At 42.1% G+C, this 22,541-nt stretch overlaps 1 protein-coding gene across 4 annotated transcripts in view; it reads left to right on the top strand.

The window, feature by feature from the left end:
• IL13RA2 (interleukin 13 receptor subunit alpha 2) overlaps positions 1-22,541 on the top strand; it is a 638,692-nt gene that overhangs the window by 603,783 nt on the left and 12,368 nt on the right. For all 4 annotated transcript variants that reach the window (XM_085607852.1, XM_085607854.1, XM_085607855.1 and 1 more), the window contains exon 9: positions 22,045-22,144. In XM_085607852.1, the coding sequence (XP_085463978.1) occupies positions 22,045-22,144 (100 nt within the window). The remainder of the gene's footprint in view (positions 1-22,044; positions 22,145-22,541) is intronic.

Below are 22,541 nucleotides of genomic sequence, written 5' to 3'. Positions count from 1 at the left end.
TTGCACAAGCAACTCCCTACTCTTAGAGTAGATTCTCTAAGACTCTTGCTTGATGCGGGGGTTCCATCTATGTTAGTGCTGCTGGACTTGTCTGTAGCTTTCGATACAGTATTTAACTCAAGGCTGTTACAAAAAATTCAAGAAATAGGTATCAATGGGACAGCTTTTAAAAGGATCCAAAAGGTTTGGGAGATAGAACCCAAACCATTGCTCTTAGTCGTTTTCTTCCCGTAAGATGCAGCTTGACAAGGGTGTACCACAGGGCTCGTGATTAAACCCTACATTTTTTAATATATCTATGGCCACCCCTTGCTAAGATTGTAGAGCCATTTGGCTTCAAAAATAATATCTTACACTGATGACACTCAGCCGACCTTTACTTTTGTAAAGATCTTGCTAAAAATAAAGATTGTTTTGCAAAGGGAATGTCAGCCATTTCAAGTTGGATGACAGCCAACTGCTTACAGCTGAAAGACAGAAATTATGCTGTTTGGCAAGGCAATGACTCTTTGTTCTGATGAGTGGTGGCCCTTTCAATTGGGCACAGTTCCGAATCGCAGACAGTGTAAAATCTTGGCGTAAAAATAGACCAAGCACTGTTTATGAAGGAGCAGATCCTGGCTACTACTTGTCTTTGCTTTCATACTATGTGCCTACTACCTATGTTCCTATCTCTAATAGAAGAACATTAGCCCAGGACCTATTAGTTATCAGGCTGGACTATGGCAATTCTTTACTGGCCGCAGCAAATGAGACGCTCATGACAAAATTACAAGTAGTGCAAAATACTGCGGCCAGGCATGTTCTCTCATTAGTGGCTCCTTCGGCCCCAGCGTTGAAAGCCTTACACTGGCTACCAGTAAGGCAGAGGCGCATTTCTAAAATCTGTTGCATTACCTATTATGCTTTAAGGGGTAAAGGCCCTATCTTCAGTAGAAACCTAAATGCAATTTACCTACCAGAAGCCGCCTTGTTGAGTGTACCCCGTATCCGTTTAACTAGATGGGGAGGCAGAGCCTTTTCTTACCTGGCTTCGTTCTGCTGGAACAACTTTCCTCTTAACGTTTGTCTCTGTACTAACTATTATAAATTCGGTAAATTGTTCAAAACTTCTGTATTTTAATTGATTTCCCTTCTGCTTGTTGCTTGCTTGTATCTGAAGGCAGCGCCGAGATGCCCTTGGGTGGGTTGTGCGCTAAATTTAATTTAATTAACATAACATAACATTAGAGCAAGTAGACTTTCCTACTAAAACCCCCCTTTATCTTATTTTCCTTGGTCACGTGGGCAACGTGGTTAGTGTTGGCCACAATTTGTACGTGGAAAGGCACTTGGCTTGGGTGCACAGTTGGGGTGTCTGCTGCCTTAATTACTTAATCAGTTTCCCAATACTAGAGTGTTAAAATAAAAAATTGTGCCTCTAGGAGTAACCAAACTAAGGGCCTGATTCACTAAGGTGAGCTTACACTTTTGTGTAACTTTATGATTGTTTGCTATTCACAAAGGTATTTTACATGTAGTATATTTACTAATGTGGCATCTCCACACATAAAAGATAGGACTGTCCTATCTTATTATGTGCAGAGACTTCACAGCCGTAAAAGAATAAAAAATGGGAAACTCCCAATTTAAAAACCTTTAAGAACTCTTTCTCTTTCTATAAAAATAAAAAATGTTTCCCAATACTAGAGTGCTAAAATTAAAAATTGTGCCTCTAGGAGTAACCAAACTAAGGGCCTGATTCACTAAGGTGAGCTTACACTTTTGTGTAACTTTATGATTGTTTGCTATTCACAAAGGTATTTTACATGTAGTATATTTACTAATGTGGCATCTCCACACATAAAAGATAGGACTGTCCTATCTTATTATGTGCAGAGACTCCACAGTCGTAAAAGAATAAAAAATGGGAAACTGCCAATTTAAAAACCTTTAAGGACTCTTTCTCTTTCTATAAAAATAAAAAATGTTTCACCAAACAACTCCTTTTTAAACAGCATAAAAACAATGCTAAGTACTGTAGAGTAAAACACCTAGAGAGAGCCCTGCAGACTGTGCATCAGCACCGCAAAGTGCATTATATTGGGGATCCAATCTTGATTGCCTCGTCAGTTTCCCAATACTAAAGTGCTAAAGTTCAAAACAGCGCCTCTAAGTGGAACCAAAGTCAGTATGAAAAATTGCAGCAGGCTGATTTAAAAAGCGTTAAGTGGTTTTTCTCCTTCTATAAAAACACAACCATTTTTTGCCCTACCAGCCCCCTTTAAAACAGCACAAAACAGTGCTAATGAATGGAACGTTCAACACCTAGAAAGTGCTATGCAAGCTCACTGGGGTCAGTGAGCGAGTTATCGATTAGATGTTGGCGCAACACTGTAAAACAGTTACTGAGCATGTGCTCAGAATCATATTGTGCAAATTACTCACTTTGCTGTCACTTTACCCAACCATTCAGTGCACACCTGGAGAGAAGTCCATAAAATCTACCCAAGACTGGTCAGGTAGTTTGGACTGTCCCTAAATCTTAAATTATATACATTTGGGGTGAGACCAATCCTTGTGATAAGGGCTGCTTTCATGGGGGTGTAGGACATTTGTTTAGCCACCTCTAAAGCCAATGGGGTATTCTTGCTAATAGCTGACATGTGCCTCCACAAACTAGCCCCCCAAATCTTCTCTGGGACCCCATGATTTTATGGAGCTACCTAATAGGCTCCGAACCACCTATATTATCCCTCACATCAAAGCTAGACACCAGGTCCTTGGGCATGTGGACCCTTCTGTCTTCAATAGACACTTTACGGTCACCGCTGCAATTACTACTGGACTCTGTGAGCTATTGCATTTTCATGTCCATTTCCTTTAGACTCACTTATTGAGCCAACAGTTTCTTTTCCTCCAAACTTAGCTTTCTATTTTCCAAGGTCCTATTCTCAAATGTAGCCAGTTCCAACTGGGCTAGCTGCCGCTTGTACTTGGTTACATCTTTCCAGTCCATCTCCCCTGTGGGTAGGGAGGCGGCTGCATCAGATGTCCTCCTTAGAAGGATTTGATGAGTGGGACAAGATCGGGATCTCCAGAGTGGGTGATGCTGGCAAGGGCTACACTTCAAATCATATCAGGCGCTCCAGGAATAATATGGCCTTCACAGATCTTAATTTTTTAGATACCTGCAATTGCGCCACACTCTGGAACAACACCATGATTTGTTGTAGAAACTCCTGGAGGGTTGCCCCCTAGAGCTCCAGATCCCAGCAGTAACAATTGTAGAAAAAGGTATCTCTCGGATCTACAGATCACTCATAGTACACTTCCCTGAGCTGTTCGTGCCCTTAAGATGGCTAGTGCCCCTAGAGGACTTTGACTGGATCGACACTCATATGGCGTCCAGAGTGCAGGTAATATCTTTCAGGCATCGGCTCCTATTGCCTAATTATTTGCATACGACCTACAAAACACCCAGCTTCTTTTTGGCCGGGCGTACTGGTGCTGCTCTGAAATCCCAGCATACTTTTAGCATATTGTGGGGGGCTGTCCAGTGATTGCGGGATACCGGTGCAGGATAATTGAGGTCCTATTCAGGGTAGGAATGAGGCCCACTTACTCCTCACCACTGCCCATTCTATAGGGGGGCTGAGTCAGGGGAGACAAAACCTTGGTAGGGATTGGAGTGGCATTTGCAAAGAGGAAACTGGTTTCTGCCTTTCCCTCTCCTGCCAGCACCATGAAAACAGGCGGCAGACTGGTACGTGAAGCAGGAAAGAGCTGTATATGAGGCCGGGGTTGTCCCCAAAAATATGCAAAGTTGTGGGGTAAATGGTTGGAATATCGTGGACTACCATGATGTATATGTGTGGGGTAATACAGAAATGCATGTAATATGCCCTTACGTTAATGTACTGAAGTGCCTGGGAACATGTTATGTGTTATATCATGTTTAAAAAACAATATAATTCAGTTTGTGAAAAAAAGAAGTAGGGCAGTCCTCTGGGAAACAAGGCAGGCCTCATGCAGCAGGGCAGTCTTTTGGGGAGCACGTCACTCCTACTTCTGTGATGTCCTCATATCCAGGAGTGTACTGTAGAGTGGCTCTGGAGGTCCAATATTTATACCTGGTGCCAGCCTTTCAAGTGTGGGGGATTCCCTGTTCTACCCCCACACCAGTTTCTGGAAAGTCTTCCCTTACCGTGTCAAGGCTCCAAGAAGTCCTGGGTGACAAAAGACTAGTGTCAGGTTCCTTTGTGTGTGCTGGAGTCAAAGCCCTTTGAAATATAAGTGGGGCTGGGTACATCTCCACCCCTTGCCATCCAATCAGCATGGCCTATCCTGTCGATACTTAATCCCCTTTGTCTCACTGCCTGGCAGGAATACAAACCCCAACATCAGAGCCATTCGCAGTCATATGAACCTGGATAGTGTCAGAAGGCCTAATGGTTAGGACAAGAAAATGCCAACTTTATAAAAGTGGCATTTTCAGAATTGTGATTTAAAATCCGACTTTACCACTAAAGAGAATATTACTTTAAAACTCACTTGAGTCTAAGCAGCGTATCTCTTTCTGCTCCTAATCAAAAGTTATCACTTAACAAATGTAATAAGGTAACCCCATGTTAGTCAATCCGAGAGATAGACCTTACAGTAGTGAAAAATGACTTTAGTGGGTTTTCACTACCTACCAAGACATGTAAAACTCAAAAACAGTGGTAAAGTGCACAGAGTCCTAATTCAAACAAAAAACATTTCAGCAACAGGACGCAAAAATATGGGGGAGAATTTGCAAAAAGGGCTCAGTCCAACAGTCATCTTTTCTCTTTCTCTCTCTCCTTCACTATACTTGGTTCATTTGGCTGCCCTGAGTGCACATCCCACTGCTCTGTCATACTATTCATTTAAAGGGCCCGATTCTGATCCGGGTCGGAAAGCACTCCGACCGAGCCGGATCCTGAGTGTTTTCCGACCGAGCCAGAGTCCTGCAGTCCAACCGAGCGAGTATGATGCGGCCGTATGCTGTCGAACTCGGTTCGGTCGGACTCCCATAGAAGTCAATGGGAGCCGGTCGTACGACGCGTACATGGGCTTCCGTTGACTGAACGGGTACGTCGCAGACAAGTGCGCCCCCTACAGTGAGTACGCGTCAGTGCCATCCGCACCGTACATGCCTGTGTTGGGGAGACCCATGGGTCTCACCTTGTGTCCGAGTCGTAGGGCTGCGGGTGACAGGGGGTCCGACGCGGACCCCCAAAGGCAACCACCCGGACGATTTGCGAGCCGGACACTCCGGCTCGCACAGGCTGTCTGACGCGTGCATCGTACTGGCTCGGTCGTGAATCGCATCCATTCCACGCCATGGTTAGCTTCCGACCGAGACGTACGGAGAAGTTCGGACCCGGAAACGAGTTGGTCGGTCGGTGAATTTCATGTAGCTCGCATCATACTTGCTCGCTCGTACATCTGTACGAGTCGGGCGGAAAACACGCGTACGGCGCGTAGTTTTTTAAGCCGGATCGCGTTCGGTGCCCTTCCGACCCGGATCGGAATCGGCCCCAAAATGTTATTTATGAGCTTTGGTCTGCAGATCTGCCTATAAGGCCTATAAGGAATGCATTTTGTTTTTTTAGATTGACCCAGTTTACCAACTCATCAGGCCCAACTCATCGGGCCCTGTGGCAACCCCACTTTAGCTACTAGAGTAGGGATTCATCACAGCACTGAAACATAAAGAGCTTGTGTCCTTTCCACCAATCAGGCACAGATTAGCGGCACATGCAGTGTTCTTTCAGGTCAGACATCTTAAGAATGAAACTGGTATTTTGCACCTTTTGTGTAGCTCAGATGCCTTTTAGACATTTCTGCTGTTTCTAGAATAAAGGACGGTGCACATGTATGGTAACATTACAATCAATTCCTGAACCAAGGGATTTTCTGGTACCTTTGAAACCACAGCATACGTACCTTTGTTTCCGCATCCGGCCAGTCCATCCACATTTTTAAAACATTTCCACAGATTCCCAATATTTTCAGTTAGTGCCTCCTCCTTCAGCTTGCCATTAGTGCCCTAGTTATAACTACGAGGTTCGCATCCTAGACTAGAGGTGTAAAAAACATTCTATACTAACGCATCTAGCCAATGTCTACTTTTCTGTTCTCAGAGTAGAAGCAACAGTCATTCTCTAGGACCAAGGAGACAACAGTGAACAACTGCTTCTGTTTCTCATGTAGTCAAAGGTATTCTCTGGACCTAATTGCCAGATGGCCACTCTGAACTGCATCTTTCCCTCGGAGAGGATGTTCCATTTGTAGTCCTGTTTTTCTGCTATTCTGATGAAGTCTGTTGTCCATGCTCAGGCCTGGCAGTGTTTTTGTTTTCAGGAGATGGCCACTAAATCAGTAATTCAATGGGCGCCATCACATTTGAAACCCAATCTTGCAGTTTGTGGGAGTTGACAACCATTCATCATCCTTCTTTTCCTTCCCACCATATCAGAGGAGCCAGATGCTGCACATTATCAAAGATTAATCGAAGTGTTACATATACAGATAGGGGGCAATGTCTCTGTGCCAGAGGTTGCTCACCTAATTGGTATCTAGTCAGGGTACATTTCCTTTAGCTGACAATTACATATCTATCAGAGGATGGAGGTGACCATGCAATCAGCTCAGATGTACTTTTCCATACGCTCTAAAAATCTGTATTTTCTGGGTGTTTACCAAGATAATCCAAAGTGCTGTCAACAATGGAGAAATGTGTTTTCAATCAAGCAATACTCCCTCCTGCTAATTGCTAATCAGAGCATCCTTCTTCCTGAGTATGCAGGCAGACAATCTGCTTTTCCGCTGTTATCCTTGGTCCCCAGAGTCCTGTTAAGAATCCAGAGAAAAGGAGTTAGGGTCATCTTGTTGGTTTTTTTTACTTCATAGTCTACATTTGTTGCTGCTAAAGCAGTTAACCCTTAAATATCTATTTACCCTTCCAGTACACACATCCCTGTTTTACTAACATCCTCCTCCAGTTCTGGAGGAATGAAGTTTTATCTTAGTGGCAATTATATTGAAAGTAGATCTTCATAGGGAGGTATATCCCACAGAAACTGCTTTATGCTTCAACATTTCCAGCATACCTTCAAACTGTATGATTAAAAATGATTTCAGTCTACATCTTCCAACTTTAGGAGTTTGCATCCTCAGGAACACTTCTTTGTTATTTATAGTGATGGTTTTGTATGTTTCTTTACCTTTTAGCTTTGAGCGGGAAATGGCAATTATCTGATCTTTTCATACAATGCATGAGGTCATCTCTTCAGTGGATCCGCTTGCTTTTCCTTTTGTACGCAATTTTATTATTTACCAACCACGGGCCTTATTACACATTATCACTGTTTGCGCCCCATTATGGTGTATGCGCTTCCCCCCCTCATGTGAAAACACGGAGCAGACTCTCTGTATTTTCACAGTGCAGGTGGCACCCGCCTGCAGTTTGAGGGGATTTAGAGATCCCCTTACAGGCAGGTGCAGTCAGTGACTGCACCCGCCTGCAAGGAGATGTCTGGGGGGTCCGTGGGACCCCCTTAACCCACTGCAGAGGGCTGCTGTCAGGAGGCGCACTGAGAGTGTGCCACCTTTTAAATGGTGTACTGTCAGTGCACCACCTAAGGGCTTCTTTGACTCTGTGCCTGTGTCCGTAATATGGCGCATGAGCAGAGTCAAAGGAATTCCCTCATTTGCATAGTACAAGCCCCTATGCAAATGAGGGAACAGCCTCTGTTGATAGCCCTGGTGTTTTAAGTGCGCCTGCGCTTTTTGTATTATAGAAGGGGACGCACAAGCATCTGCATCCCCTTCTATAGTGCCAATGTGCCCTGGGGGCGCACAAGGCGTGCACCCCAGGAGCTCCATCTCTAATTCGGCTCCCATTTTCGACATTTTAGCAAATTTTTGGGTGTCACTCTACAGAGGCTTCTGTATGAATCTCTGATTTTGTGGACCAAGGAGAAGATGAATTTCTTTTTTTCATTCATAGTATGAGCCCACAAAGCACTGAAGTTGCTGGCAATAGTTTGAAACTTACCTTTTTTTCCTAGTGGGTCCTCTGTTTAGGTGGCCTGAAGACCCTGCCATTGAAGCTTCAGATATTTATAATCATCCGTGGCCAAGTCGCTGTGGAGCACAAGATGTAGAGAGGCCCCAACGAGTGCAGTAGAGACCCTTTGCATTTGTCTGATTGAAGTCCTGTGCTTAGCTGTGTACAGAAGGAATAAGAGCCTTGTTTCCTAAAGAGGTCTATAGGAAATAAAAACTGCAGGACCTCAACTTTTAAACTCGTCAGAGTTAAGCTTGGGCGGAATTTGCTTAGTGGTGCTACATGGAACTCCACGAAGCATAAAAAAAACTGCGACGATACGTGGAGTTCCGCAAGTGGGTGGATTTGCTTGCTCCACCTGTACGTGAGATGTTTCTGACGTTAGGCAACGTGGATTGCGTGCTCGGGGGAAATATCGCGCAAACTTCACCACTCTGTCACCGATGGGTGCGGCCATCTTGTTTTTCTATTCTTTGTTATGGTTCTGGGGCCTGTTTTGAACCCTCCCTATATGTTTTCAATCCTTTGTTCCTAAAACAATTTTTCTATTTTTTTAAATTTATTATCTATCCCTCTCTTTTCCTAAGTGTATATTTTGCGTTTTTTTCTACTTTTACTGCATTTTTGCATTGTTTATCTATTCCTTGCTTTATATATTTTTTTACTTCCCTACTTCTTCTCCTGACTTTATGTTTTACTTCTACATTTTCTTTTCGGACCCCTGTCCCCCAGAACCATGGCTAAAAGTAAGAAGACGATGCAGAGTGCGACCAGGAGCCAACTTCCTTGTGAAAGGCATCGCCCGGAAGGGGTGCAGCCCAGGGCCTTATTTTCTGAGGTGGAGGGAGCTGCACTGTTTTTTGTGTGCAGCCCCACCTCCCCTTAACTCTGGCAGCAGGCAGCTGGCCTGGGTCCAGGTACAGGATCCAGGAGCCACACCGGCAGTGGATGAGTGTGCGCCGGGCAGTGTTTCACTGCTCTGAGGTCCAGCGCACCCATAACCAACTTACGCACAGGTGGTCTGACATTCTGGACTGGGAGCAGGACCTGCTGGGTGTTGAGGTCATAGGGCTTGGTGAGTAGCTAATTATTAATTACTATTGTGTTTTGTATTATTGCGTATAATAATTTTTCCCCAAATAGCAAGAATGCTGCTGCTGCCTACAAGCAGGTAAGTTGCGTATTAAAATCTTATATTATGTGATTGTTATTCTTCCAGACAGGTGCTCGGCGCTACTAATCATACTTGTTTGCAACTTTGCACTCGCTTAGGCTGAATATGTAAGAGAGGTTAGAGAACTTAAGTTAGGTAATGGAGACTAGAGAGACTCCTTTCCTTTGTCCTGTCACAAAGATAGTGGTAGGTAATTAGTTAGTTACTCAGTATTAGTTGGTAATTTATAGGCCCTTGTGATGTGTCCTCCTCTCTAACATGCTGACTCCTTACTCCTTCATAGAACCTTTTGTAGTTTGTATAGTGAGTGAATATAGCAAGCAATCAACAAATTTGGTGTATGCAATATGCATGCGTCCATCTATGCATTTAAGAAGACCTAATGCAGACTTAGTGAATTGGCCCATCAAAGGGTGTTGAGATGATTGCGAATGAGATCGTAACTTTGAATCAAATATAATTTTTTTGTAATTCATTCCAAAGTCTTTGGGATAGGCGGGCTGGTTAGGTTTAGGTCCAGGATTCAGAATGTAGCTGTGGAATAATAAAGATAGGACGGTCCATGACTGCGATACTAGTCTACTACTAGTCGATCTGAGTGGAGAGGTCAGTGCTATTGCAATTGCTGTTTCCTGTAAAAAAATCTTTTTGGAGCGATTCTTTAATATTTATTTAACACCAATCAACTTTTGTCTCTTTAATTATGTCTTACATGATCAGCATCCAGGGGCAAGAAGAAGACGGGGTCTGCCGAGGCTAGAGTGCCTTCCAGCAGGAACGCTCCTCTGCAGATGGCTCTGCTGGACCCAGTAAGTCCTCCTGTTGTTAATATTAATATATATTTCCCTAACTTTTACAGCACCTGTATGTAGGACTATTATTTCTGTTTCCGAATTTTATTTTTTACCAAGTCCTCTTCGATCTATCTGTTTCTAAATTCTTGTTATCCCTGCATTACCTACCAACTTAGTCATTTATAATTCTAGTGTCTGGTTTTTTACATAAAATGAAACTGCCTCTGACTCTGTATTAGTCTGTCGGTAGCTTGCTTTCTTGTGGTTTTTTAGTCAGCTTTCCCTCTCCCCTTATATATTTTGTCGACTGCCTAGTGGTGGTACTTTTTGGAATCAGAGAACCCATTGGGCTTTACTACTACTAGTACGAGTACTACTACTCTGCTGTGCAGATTGCATGCCCAAGTATGGTATTCTATGTTTGATGATATGAGAAGGCTTGCTTTTTTTTCCTCATGCTCAATCAGTAAATAACATGATGGTCATGTTGGACACCCCAAAGTGGTGTAATTTACTTTTTCTCTTCTAGGCCTAGCACTATTTTTATTAGCAGACGTTGATGGTGAACAACTGATTACCATGCACCATGGCTAAAAGGAAGTATAAGGAGGAGGAGGAAGATGGCACCATTATTATATTTTCCAACCAAGAGAGACCTCATTTCCAAGTGTCCACTCAGTTGGCCACTTTTTTTCTTTTCAAATAACTCAGATTCACAATTAGCTCTAGCCACTGAGTCCAGTCCTTTGGGTTGTCCTCTTGAGAGGCTTTTCAGAAATTGTCACCAACAAAATGCCCAACCGGATATTTTATTATTTTTGATAGGACATACTGTCTACTCTACTACTCTTGTGGTACCCAAATTGTAGTGATGTGTTTGGTGTATGTATTGTATTTTCAATCTTGCTAGTGAAAACAAAATAGGGGGAGGCGTATATGGCGTCTAAACATGTGCAATGTGTTTTCTAGGCATACCGACCACCAGTGCCAGGGCCACCTCCGAAGGTGATGCAGCAGGGGGTATGCCAGCGGCAGTGGCTGGCGGTGGTAAGTCTTATTCCTTACTTATTGACAATACACTCGCTGAAAGCATGTACACTCTGTACTGTTGAGACTAAGTTGTTGTGAACAGTTGAACAAGACACCCTTTACTTAGCATTAGCATTAGCGTGAGTTGAGTAACTAATGGTCTCTTCTATCTTCAACTCAAGAGGGAACGTTTTATGAAGAAGACTAAGAGTCAAACGACCATGATGGGTTGATGGAAAAGGGAAAGAAGGATGAAAGGAGGAAGGACGGGTGATATGTAATATATGACTGGCAGAGAAGGATGCATGGGTGAAGGAAGGGGGCATGGGATGCATATAGGTTGCTGATAGGATGCATGGGGGGTTGAAGGATGGGTGAAAGGTTAAAGAAAGGATGCCTGTCAGTGCCTGGGTGGGTGAAACTGTGTGGGTGAAAGGAATACTCCGGTGGGTTTGATGGGTCAAACTCAAAGGCAAGCAAGGATACATGGCTGGTGGTTAAAATGACAAATGTATGTTGTTGGTGAATGGTTTGTTGAAATTGAGAATGATAGCCATGTTTGAATGGATGGATGCCTGGATGGTATTCAATCACAGCATAGGTGGAGACTGGAAGAAGAGAATGTAAAAGAAAATTAAACTGTGCCAGAATAGCAAAGCAAAGAGTAAAGAATGAAAAAATGATGCTAGAAGAGCAATGCAATGATAAATGGAGAAATCGCTGGGAAGAAGAATAAAAAAGGACTGTTTTTTTTCAAGGTTTTTGATTCGATTGTATTTCAGAATACTCCATTGACTCAATGTAGTTTGCAAGCACAACATATATATTGTGTATGTACCCACAAATCATCAATTGCATCCCTCTGACTGTAAGGCCCACTCCCGCTCCCTTCCCATGTCATTTCGACCATGGGTGGCTTATCGGATGGATGGTTACAATCAAACAATAGTAGTACATCCCGTTGTGCCGTATATCATCATTTATATTAGTAATCATATCACCTGCCTTGTTGTAGTAGTCAGAGTGAAAGTAAAATTGAGCATCTGCCATTGATTTAACAGAGTATGGCCATAATAGAAAAATAGATGATTGTATAGTACAGCTGCCCCACCTGCAGACTGTAGTAAAGTAACGTGAGTCTGCGACACAAGTATGTCTGTCTAGGGTGCAAGCTAACTGAGCTGGGATGCCTACAAGGTTAATTTAACTAAACACGAGAGAGAAGAAGAAGATTACTTGTCTACTCCATAGTGCCTACTGCCTGAAACTCTAATCACATCCAAATCTTAGGAGCTGAGGAAGTGAGGATGCCGCAAATGTTATATACTGCTAGTGGTACTGTGCCACTATAATTTTATTTGTATAATTGTGTGTTACTGTATTGCTAAGAGTATTGGTTACAGTTGTCTTTTTTATTTTTTGATATAGCTACTCCTTACCAACCCAACAGGTTGGTGGTTCTGGCAGAGAAGGAGGCAGCAGCGGCAGCCTCCAATGCCCCGGGCCCCAGCCAGGCCCCTCCAGTGCCTCCGGTGGTACGCCGCCATGGTCTGGCAGCCGCCTGCTGCAATTCAAACACTGCTGCCCACCACTGTTGTTCCTGAAAAAATGTCAGCGCTGCATGCTCCTCCGGATTGTGCACCTAGAGCCCAGGATTGAGGTGTGGTTCCACGCCCTAGAGCACAAGATCTGGAAAGCCTGCCTCTAGAACTCAGTCTTAACCCTTGCCCCTTTTGTATCTTTTTTTTAGTGGGTGGGACTTGTTGGGAAGAGGGTGGGAATGTGGGAGTTGGGCAAAACTTGTGTGCTCTTTTTTTATGGACATTTATGGACAGTTGGACTTTTTTTACTGGACATTGGTTGGGGTTAGGGAGAGGGGTGGGTCTGGTGTTGTGGGTTTCTTTCTTTCATTCTGGTTTATTGTATGGGGAATATATTATTTATAGTTATGATGAAAATCCTTTTGGGGGTTTACTTTCTTGCTTTGCACTGTTTTCTTTGCTGCAGGGCCACAGCCAGTTTTTGAAATTTGCTGATAGCGTAACACCCCAACAGATAGATGCGATACCCTCACTTGTCCTACTACTGTCAGTCTCTCCTTCTAGTCTACGCAGTCTGCAACTAAAACCCCTATGGACTCAGAAAGGTGTGGGTTTGTGAATTAATTAATTTCCATAGAATATACATTATGCCTCCCCCACTCTTCTATTACCTGTGATTGATGTTTAGGCGAAGCGATGGCTGAATGGTGATGGTTTCCCAAGGTGCCAGGTTGGTGGTAGTATTAGTAGACACTGACAATAGCTTATGCAAAAAGAATGACAGTCAGTCACCTGAAGAAGACTAGGGAACGAGTAGTAGAAGTACAGTACTCAAGAATAAGACTGCCATACAAGAAACCATGATGATAATCAATGCTAAAGTAATATAAAACAAAATAGTGGGCTAGCCTAGTACAAGTTACAATAAAAACTGAAGTCAACTTGAGCTCTGAAGTGAACAAGCATAACCTTTAGTGCAGGAACTAGGATGATGAATCAATGCTGGTAATTAATTATGATGGATTATATTCCTCTGGAAAAAATTTGAATATCGAATACTGTGCCTGTTTGGGCAATCTAATCTATGTATTGCCAGTGTGAGCTATAGTATATATACTTAGAACAGAAGAAGATCCTCGCCCTGCCTTCATTTAGTGTTGCTTTCACCACTTCCACCATAGCAAGTGTGTGATCAATTATTGGTATACATTTAATTTAATCACACCTCAATATAAATCACACAGCCCGAGGGAAGAGGGTTAGGGTTTGATGAATGGTTGGGAAGGGGGATTTGGGACAACACACATTCATCTTGGCAACTGACCATCATAAATCTGTTAAGGGCAAAAAAGGAAATGCATGCATGATGAAGATAATTTGATGATGAGTAGTACTAGATAAGGACAGGGCAGTATATTAACTATACATTTGCCTGTTTGCCCCCAGAGAGACCCAAGTTACATACATTTTATGGTCTGTTGCACTGGGCTTCCTTTGAAAGCTAGCAAATGATATTTAAAAAAATATCAGTAGGAGTGAACCATAAGCAAACATAAACAACACACACAGTGGTAATGTTTGAAGAGAAAGAATCAATCAAATGAAATTATACTATTTTATTGCCAAACTGGGAGTTGCATCCCTGCATTCCTCTTGGTCCTTACTTGGACTGTCTGTCTGTCAATCTTGGGTGCCTGGCGGATGCGGTTTGGTAAGGTAAATGTTGTTATTCCCAGTATGGCGCAGGGCCTGTAGGTGGAAAAACAAAAAGGATATTGAAAAATCAAAGAGAAAAGTTAAACTGCATAATTTAGGAGGAGTGCAACAAGGAGCCTTTCAGAGGCCGCATGGCTAAATCATGTCTGTTTCTGGTAGTTACCTCTAGCAACAGGAGCAGGCCCCCCCAGCCAACCTCCACTTAGCTTTGAATTTGAGCCAGACAGCACTAAGCAAACAGACACATGCACACAGCAACATAGCATTTTCAAAATTCCTTCTAGGCTCGAAAAGGATAGATATATAGTCAGGGCCCTGGATTGGAGGCAGGCACACATTTCACATTTGTATTCTCCATCCAATGTCTGGCTTGAGGGAAATGACTTTTGGGTGAGCCAGGAGTGGACTTACTTCTTCACTGACTGTACATAGTTGCAACTCCCATCTGGCAATAAAAGAGTAAGATGGTGGGGATGGATTTGTTGTGAACCAGAAAGACAGTGACACCCACAAATAATAAAGTAAATAATGTTCCTCGGCTATTGCTTCTTTTTTGGGGGGGGGGGGGGGGGGTTCAAAGAAAGAAAGTAACTGGAAAATGAAAGAGCCTAGTAGTTGTCAGGGAAGTAGAGCATGTCCTTAAACTCTGGTGGTTCGCCCAGAAGTAGGTCACCTAACATACTACTTCCGTGGCCTGACTCTCCGTCATCATCTTCCTACTGTGCTACTTCAGGTATGGTGTAATTCAGTGGTATAAAGTGCTGATTCATTTTTATCATGGTTAATCTCTCAAAGTTTTGGGGCGAGTGACTGGTCCTTCTCACTGTCAGATTGGCACCAGCAACACTGAAAAAACGCTAAAGTTAGGAGTCCTAACTATACTACTACTAAACTGAGAAAAATCCTAATTTTAAGGCTTTCGGTATTCACAGAAGGCATTTAGGAGTCCTAAAGTTAGGAGTCCTAAACTTAGGACTACTAAATTGAGAAAAATCCTAATTTTAAGACTTTCGGTATTCACAGAAGGCATTTAGGAGTCCTAAAGTTAGGAGTCCTAACTATACTACTACTAAACTGAGAAAAATCCTAATTTTAAGACTTTCGGTATTCACAGAAGGCATTTAGGAGTCCTAAAGTTAGGACTCCTAACTTCTGTGAATACCGAAATGAGTAAGTGCCTTATGTGAATACCAAAATGAGTAAGTGCCTTCTGTGAATACCAAAATGGTAGTAAGTTTAGGATTTTGTCTTAAGTTAGTTCTGTGAATCGGGCCCTTAAAATTGGGATTTTTCTCAATTTAGTAGTCCTAAATTTAGACTTAGGACTACTAAATTGAGAAAAATCCTAATTTTAAGACTTTCGGTATTCACAGAAGGCATTTAGGAGTCCTAAAGTTAGGAGTCCTAACTATACTACTACTAAACTGAGAAAAATCCTAATTTTAAGACTTTCGGTATTCACAGAAGGCATTTAGGAGTCCTAAAGTTAGGACTCCTAACTTCTGTGAATACCGAAATGAGTAAGTGCCTTCTGTGAATACCAAAATGAGTAAGTGCCTTCTGTGAATACCAAAATGGTAGTAAGGTTAGGATTTTGTCTTAAGTTAGTTCTGTGAATCGGGCCCACAGACTTTACAAAATGGCCCCTGACCACATGGGAAGGCTCAGCCAAGGCAAATGATGGCCCACTATTAGAAACACACTCAGACACTGGCCAGACAAAGGAGGCATGCTAAACAACACATCTTTGATGCAACAATGTCAAAAACGAAAATCCACAGGGCTAAAATGGTTTGCAAGTTACAACCACACACATCCACACAAAGGCATTTAATTAAACAACACACATAAAAAAAGGCAGTGAAATTGATGCCATAAAAAAAACATTTTGTATTTTTAATCCAATGCCATCCATGCTCTAAATGATGTTCAAATTCAACAGACACTGCAGAAACAGTTGTTTCATGCACCCATGAGAAGCTTTGGGCCTATTGGTTGGACAACCCAGTGGCAGACTAGGCCACATAGTGAATCAATTCAAATCAATATTGCAAATTTATTAAAAACATGGAAGAAAGGTAGTGAACTGTGCCACATATTTTGCTGAATAAAAGAAGAAGAAATTGCATGCAAAACAACAATCAGCAAGAAGACATGGCCACCACAAAGAAGGCATGCAGGCCTATGACAGAAGCACACTGGTTGCCTTCACAAAATGGCCACCAGCCACATGGCCAGGCCGCAACAACAAGCAATAATAAGCCTACAAAGGGAAGACAATGCACGCCTATGGCAAAAGCACACTGGCTACCTTCACAAAATGGCCGCCAGCCACATGGCCATGCCACAACAACAAGCAATAATAAGCCTACAAAGGGAAGACAATGCAGGCCTATGGCAGAAGTGCACTGGTGCCTTCAGAAAAAGGCCACCAGCCACATGGACAGGCCACAACATCAAGCAATAAGCCTACAAAGGGAAGACAGACAATGCAGACCTATGGCAAAAGCACACTGGCTTCTATCACAAAATGTTCGCTAGCCACATGGCCAGGCTACCACAACAAGAAGCAATAAGCCAAGAGGAAGAAAGTAAAAACATGCTGGCCTATGGCAAAAGCACACTAAATGTCTCCACAAAATGGCTGCCAGCCACATGGTCACAACACAACAACATCAAGCAGGAGGCCTAGAAAACAATGAACTCAATCAGGCCTATATGGTTGAACACAGACTTTACAAAATGGCCCCTGGCCACAAGTTTGAGGCTCAGCCAAGGCAAATGATGGCCCACTACTGCAAGCACACTCACACACTGGCCAGACAAAGGAGTAATGCTAAACAACACATCTTTAATGCAACAATGCCAAAAACGAAAATCTACAGGGCTAAAAAAAGGTTTGCAAGTTGAAACCACATGCATCCAACAAAGGCATTTAACACACATGAAAGAAATTTAAAAGTGAAATACCCCCAAAAAACAAATTTTGTATTTCAATCCAATGCCATCCATGCCCTAAATGATGTTTAAATTCAACAGACACCAAAGAAATAGTTGTTTCATGCACCCATGAGTAGCTCTTGGCCTACTGGCTGAAAGGCCTATTGGCAGACCACTGGGCTACATAGTGAATTAAATAAATATTGCAAATTGATTTCAAATGTGCGGAAGAATGTAGTGAACTGCGCAACATATTTTGCTGAATAAAAGAAGAAAAAATTGCATGCAAAGCAACAACCAGCAAGAAGACATGGCCACCACATAGAAGGCATGCAGGCCTATGGCAGAAACACACTGGCTGCCTTCACAAAATGGCCGCCAGTCACATGGACAGGCTACAACAACAAGCAATAAGCCTACAAAGGGAAGACAGACAATGCAGGCCTATGGCAAAAGCACACTGGCTTCTATCACAAAATGTTCGCTAGCCACATGGCCAGGCTACCACAACAAGAAGCAATAAGCCAAGAGGAACAAAGTAAAAACATGCTGGCCTATGGCAAAAGCACACTAACTGTCTCCACAAAATGGCCACCAGCCACATGGTCACAACACAACAACATCAAGCAGGTGGCCTAGAAAACAATGAACTCAATCAGGCCTATATGGTTGAACACAGACTTTACAAAATGGCCGCTGGCCACAAGTTTGAGGCTCAGCCAAGGCAAATGATGGCCCACTATTACAAGCACCCCCACATACTGGCCAGACAAAGGAGGCATGCTAAACAACACATCTTTAATGCAACAATGTCAAAAACGAAAATCTACAGGGCTAAAAAAGGTTTGCAAGTTACAACCACACACATCCAACAAAGGCATTTAACACACATGAAAAAAAAACACATTTTGTATTTTAATCCAATGCTATCCATGCCCTAAATGATGTTTAAATTCAACAGACACCACAGAAATAGTTGTTTAATGCACCCATGAGTAGCTCTGGGCCTATTGGTTGGAAAACCCAGTGGCAGACTAGCCACATAGTGAATCAATTAAATAAATAATGCAAATTGATTTCAAAACTGTGCAACATGTTTCCTTTATAAAAGAAGAAAAATTGCTTACAAAGAAACAACTAGGCCTCTACTGAAACTACATGCCACCCACCACAGTAAATTTTAACAAAATGATGAAAAGTACAAATAAATCTAGGTGCAATCACACAAAGACCAATTTTCCAGCTTACTTGTGAAATCTCAAATGCAAAAGTCCTTAAATCCAATGATATATGAAGCAGTACACACAAAGAGTGATCCTTCCAGCTCCAAATCCAAATGAAACGTGACCAGGAGGTGGACAAAGCACTGGGAGGAGCCTGCTGAACAGGAACAGGAAGTTGGAGACTCTGGGGCACTTACTTCCTCTTAAAAAAAGTAAATACTGAAAAAGGACTTCTTGCACAAAAAAGTACAGCCAAAAGTAATTTTGAGGAGTTTTTTTAATCCAAATTGTCATTTCGAGAAGGTTTTGATGCTGGTCGGGGAGAGAATCTTCTCCAGATTGCAGTTGCAGGAGATTCTGCGTGTTCGGGATCGTGTTCTTCACAAAATTTCCGCCGTAAGTCCGATGACTCGCCCAAATGATGTGTTCAAGATCGTAAACTCTCGCAGGACCATGTGGCCACCTAGTAAATCTTGTGGCGCTCGCTAACGGCTCGGGAAATCTCCTCCGTGATCGCAGGCACCGGGTAAGTCGCTCCCACATGCAAAAATGCATTTTGGGTGCGGAGTTGCCAAAACTCTGCAAGCGGAGAAGAGTTTTACACCCGGGGTTACTCAGAATGCCGTGAGAAATATTAAACTATTTTTAGAACAACCACAATAAAGTCGCTGCATCAATTTAGACAACAAACAGTTTTCCTGATTTTACCCACTACCTCAACCGGGCTAGAGTTTTGTGTCTTTACTATAATTATCCAAAGTGAGATACTGCCAACACTATTGAAGTCTGTGGAGCCCTGTCCACCCTTTGTTTGCCCACTAGAGAGAGAAAAGCCCAGTGAGTTCTGTTAAAAGGGACTGTCTGAGAAAAACTATCCAGCACATACATCAGCCACACATCAGCACTGCCTAGGAAGAGTTTATGGTGGGGATGTCATGATTTCATGGATCCTGTGTCGAATACATTCTGATACAGTCGACGACTTTGTTTTGTAAGCTTAAGGATAATAATTAAGCCATGGTGTATCATTGCCCGCAGCACATCTCTAAAAACAAACTAACCCAGAGCGCTTGCAAGTCAGCTGAATTGAGGCTTTTTACAAACCCACTTATGGCAAAAATGGGTTAATTGTTTCCCATTGTAAAGGACATACCTTTTAACTTCCAATGAATATGTTAAACTGATTTTCCCTTTGGTCAATTTTCCAACTTTATTGAGGTAGTAGCTAATAAACATTTACTATCAAAAATTTAGTTTGATCCTTGTATTGTTTGTTCTGTTGATTGATTGGCTATTTTAGTTATTGATCCTAGCACCCACTCCCATTGGTTCCCTCAGCGTAGTCAAAGGTCCATGCACCTAAGGCTGAGACCTAATCAGGATGAAACTGATCTTGTGTTGCTTGTCTTCTGGTTCAGGGAGGACCTGGCCTGGCAGTTCGGGCAGGACTATTCCTATTGGATCGGGCCAATACTGATGTGTACATGGCTGGGTCCAACTTGAGGTAGTAAGGCGGGTCCAAAATGATGGAGATTGATGAAGCCCATGCGATTGCCAGTGGCTTTGATTAATTCAAGTATTCCATCCATCACTTTGTTGCTGTTGCAGTACAAAATGAATCCTTTTTTGTGAACCTATTGTAGGTTCCTTCTTAAATCATAGAAGAAACATAGGTCTGAGAGTTCCAAAAAGCAATCTCCACACAAAAGGGGAAAAAGAGCATGTGTCCCTCCTTCCTGCCCCTCTTTTGGGGTCTTTTCTTTTATAGGCTTTATGACGCTTCTGGTAATCAATCATCACGCCATAATACTCAGATCATAATGTGGTTGCTCATTCGATCGTAGGGTACGCGATTTGGATACTCCAGTGTTTTTTCCCATGCATCTCATGAGAAATAACTGTCTTTTCCATCCTCACCGGTTACTCAACAAGGAAATTAACAATGTTGCAGACTATCTGGTCTGTACAGAGTATAAGTTCTCACCAATTGACACACACACGAAATAAAGCTTCATTCATAACTAAATTGTTACATTAGGTAGGAACGGTTAAAGCAAAACTTGAAGGAAACAGGACAACGTTAATTTTACTAAGCCATGAAATATGCAGCATAAGCAAGAGAATTTAAAAGCAGTAAAATCATCTTCCCCTTAGTAACCAATTCACCATTAATATTCAGACATAATAAAGTAAATCAATCATTTCATATTAAAGATATTAGTAGTATTGTCAGTAAATATTATGTAAAAATGAATAATCCTAAATATGGTCTACTCAAACAATTTTCAAAAGTAGCAACATGTAAATACATTCTAAAAATCAGTTAAACAAAATCATTTTCATTAACATACATTCTTTATCGTGTTAATTACCTATAGTAGAAGTTTTAAACATGCAACCTTTATCAACATTGGTTAGCACCAATTTAGAGTTTGTTGGAACACTCTGCAATTGAAATTAATAGAAATGCTAAACTTCCATTAGTTTTCATGTCACCTTGTTATTATTATTGGGGTAATGATTACTACACATCTTTTTTTATTATTTTATTAATCCTTCTTGTTTTAGCTAATCAAACATGCTTTTACGATGCTGACAATTCAATTTTTATATCTGTTTCTATGACGGTCTTCGTCAATGTGTGTAAAGTGCCCATTATATTTTCAGTGTAAATCTAATATGTATGTTGTATAAAGAATAATTGATATTCACGCTGTTACAGAATCATTCACAAAACATCACGAGTGAACAACGCTGATGAAAAGCTAAATGTTAAGGCCCCTAGTAGGTCACTGTTCACCTTTATGCCACCTATTAACCCACCTAAGAGTCATTTCAGATGAACTGTAGCTCAACTGCAGCACTATGAACCTCTCCGTAATCTTTGTTTTACCACATTTGCGGTAAAACCTATTACATCCCCCTGCATGCCTCACATAAATTCTTCTCCTCTGTGTGCCAGGGTTCAACACTTCTTCCATCCTGCAGGCCCAAGAACAATGCCAGCCCATTTACCTCTGGAAATGTACAATAACAGTGCAAAAAAGGGGACAGCCTGGGAGCCGTACAAATGCTTTATTGGAAAATGAGAGACCATGGCCACATATATGTTCAACCTTTTTGTGCGGTGTTCCTTCTCCTCGTTAGTAACGTGCTGCCAGAATAAATATCTAGGGGATAAAACCCTTGTACTTAGGAGCTCCACAATAGACCTACTTCTCCTGCCCCATTGGCTAGATGAGCAAACATCAAAAGGATGAATACCCTCTTCTTCTCATAGTGCTCCTGCATTTTGCCCCAGGGATTAGGAGAATGATTTGTGCAGTTCCCTTTAAATATTGCAATATTATATAGCGAGATAGTAGTTTGGCAAAAGTTATTATTTGTAGACATTTTCTTATTGGTCAGAGTCCTGATCATCATACAGTAGATTGGGTGGAAGATAACACCAGAAGCCTGCAATACACGTTTTGTGCTAATAAAAAGTAAGGCAGTATCACATGAAATATAAAAAATGATTAATCTATTTTTGTATCTTTATTCTCTCCAGGAACAAAATCAAACACAGACACAGTGCTCTTCATTGCTCTTGGAACCATTCTTCTGCTACTATGTATCATCACTATAGTTTGCTGGATTGCTAAAAAAGGGTAAGTGGCTTGCACATCTGTCAGGATACTATCATATAGGTATGTGTGTGTAAGTGTGCGCATGCATGCAAAAACGTTTGTGTGATATTATTTTAGCTATCCAAATATAACAATCTAGTATAGATCTGTAAACTGTTTAATTCATTATTTGCTCCCTGCGTACATATGGGCTGTCACTCAATAGGGCAACAACTATGTGTGCCAGTCCACAAAGTCCTTACATCAGTAACCATGTCCACTATGTCCAAGTAAAAGAAGGTGACAGACTATCCCTTCACTAATACAAGCCCTTAAATCAGAGTACACACACTCAGCAGTCAATAACTTGTACTCAGCAACTGAACATTCTCATGAATGCTTGAACAAGTTAACTGTACTGCCACCAAGCTCTCTTGTG

The sequence above is a fragment of the Triturus cristatus genome, chromosome 5_2 (genome assembly GCF_964204655.1).
Source record: "Triturus cristatus chromosome 5_2, aTriCri1.1, whole genome shotgun sequence".
NCBI classification, from domain to species: Eukaryota; Metazoa; Chordata; class Amphibia; order Caudata; family Salamandridae; genus Triturus; species Triturus cristatus.
Note: the sequence above shows the minus strand (reverse complement) of the source record. Positions and strands in the feature narration are given on the sequence as shown.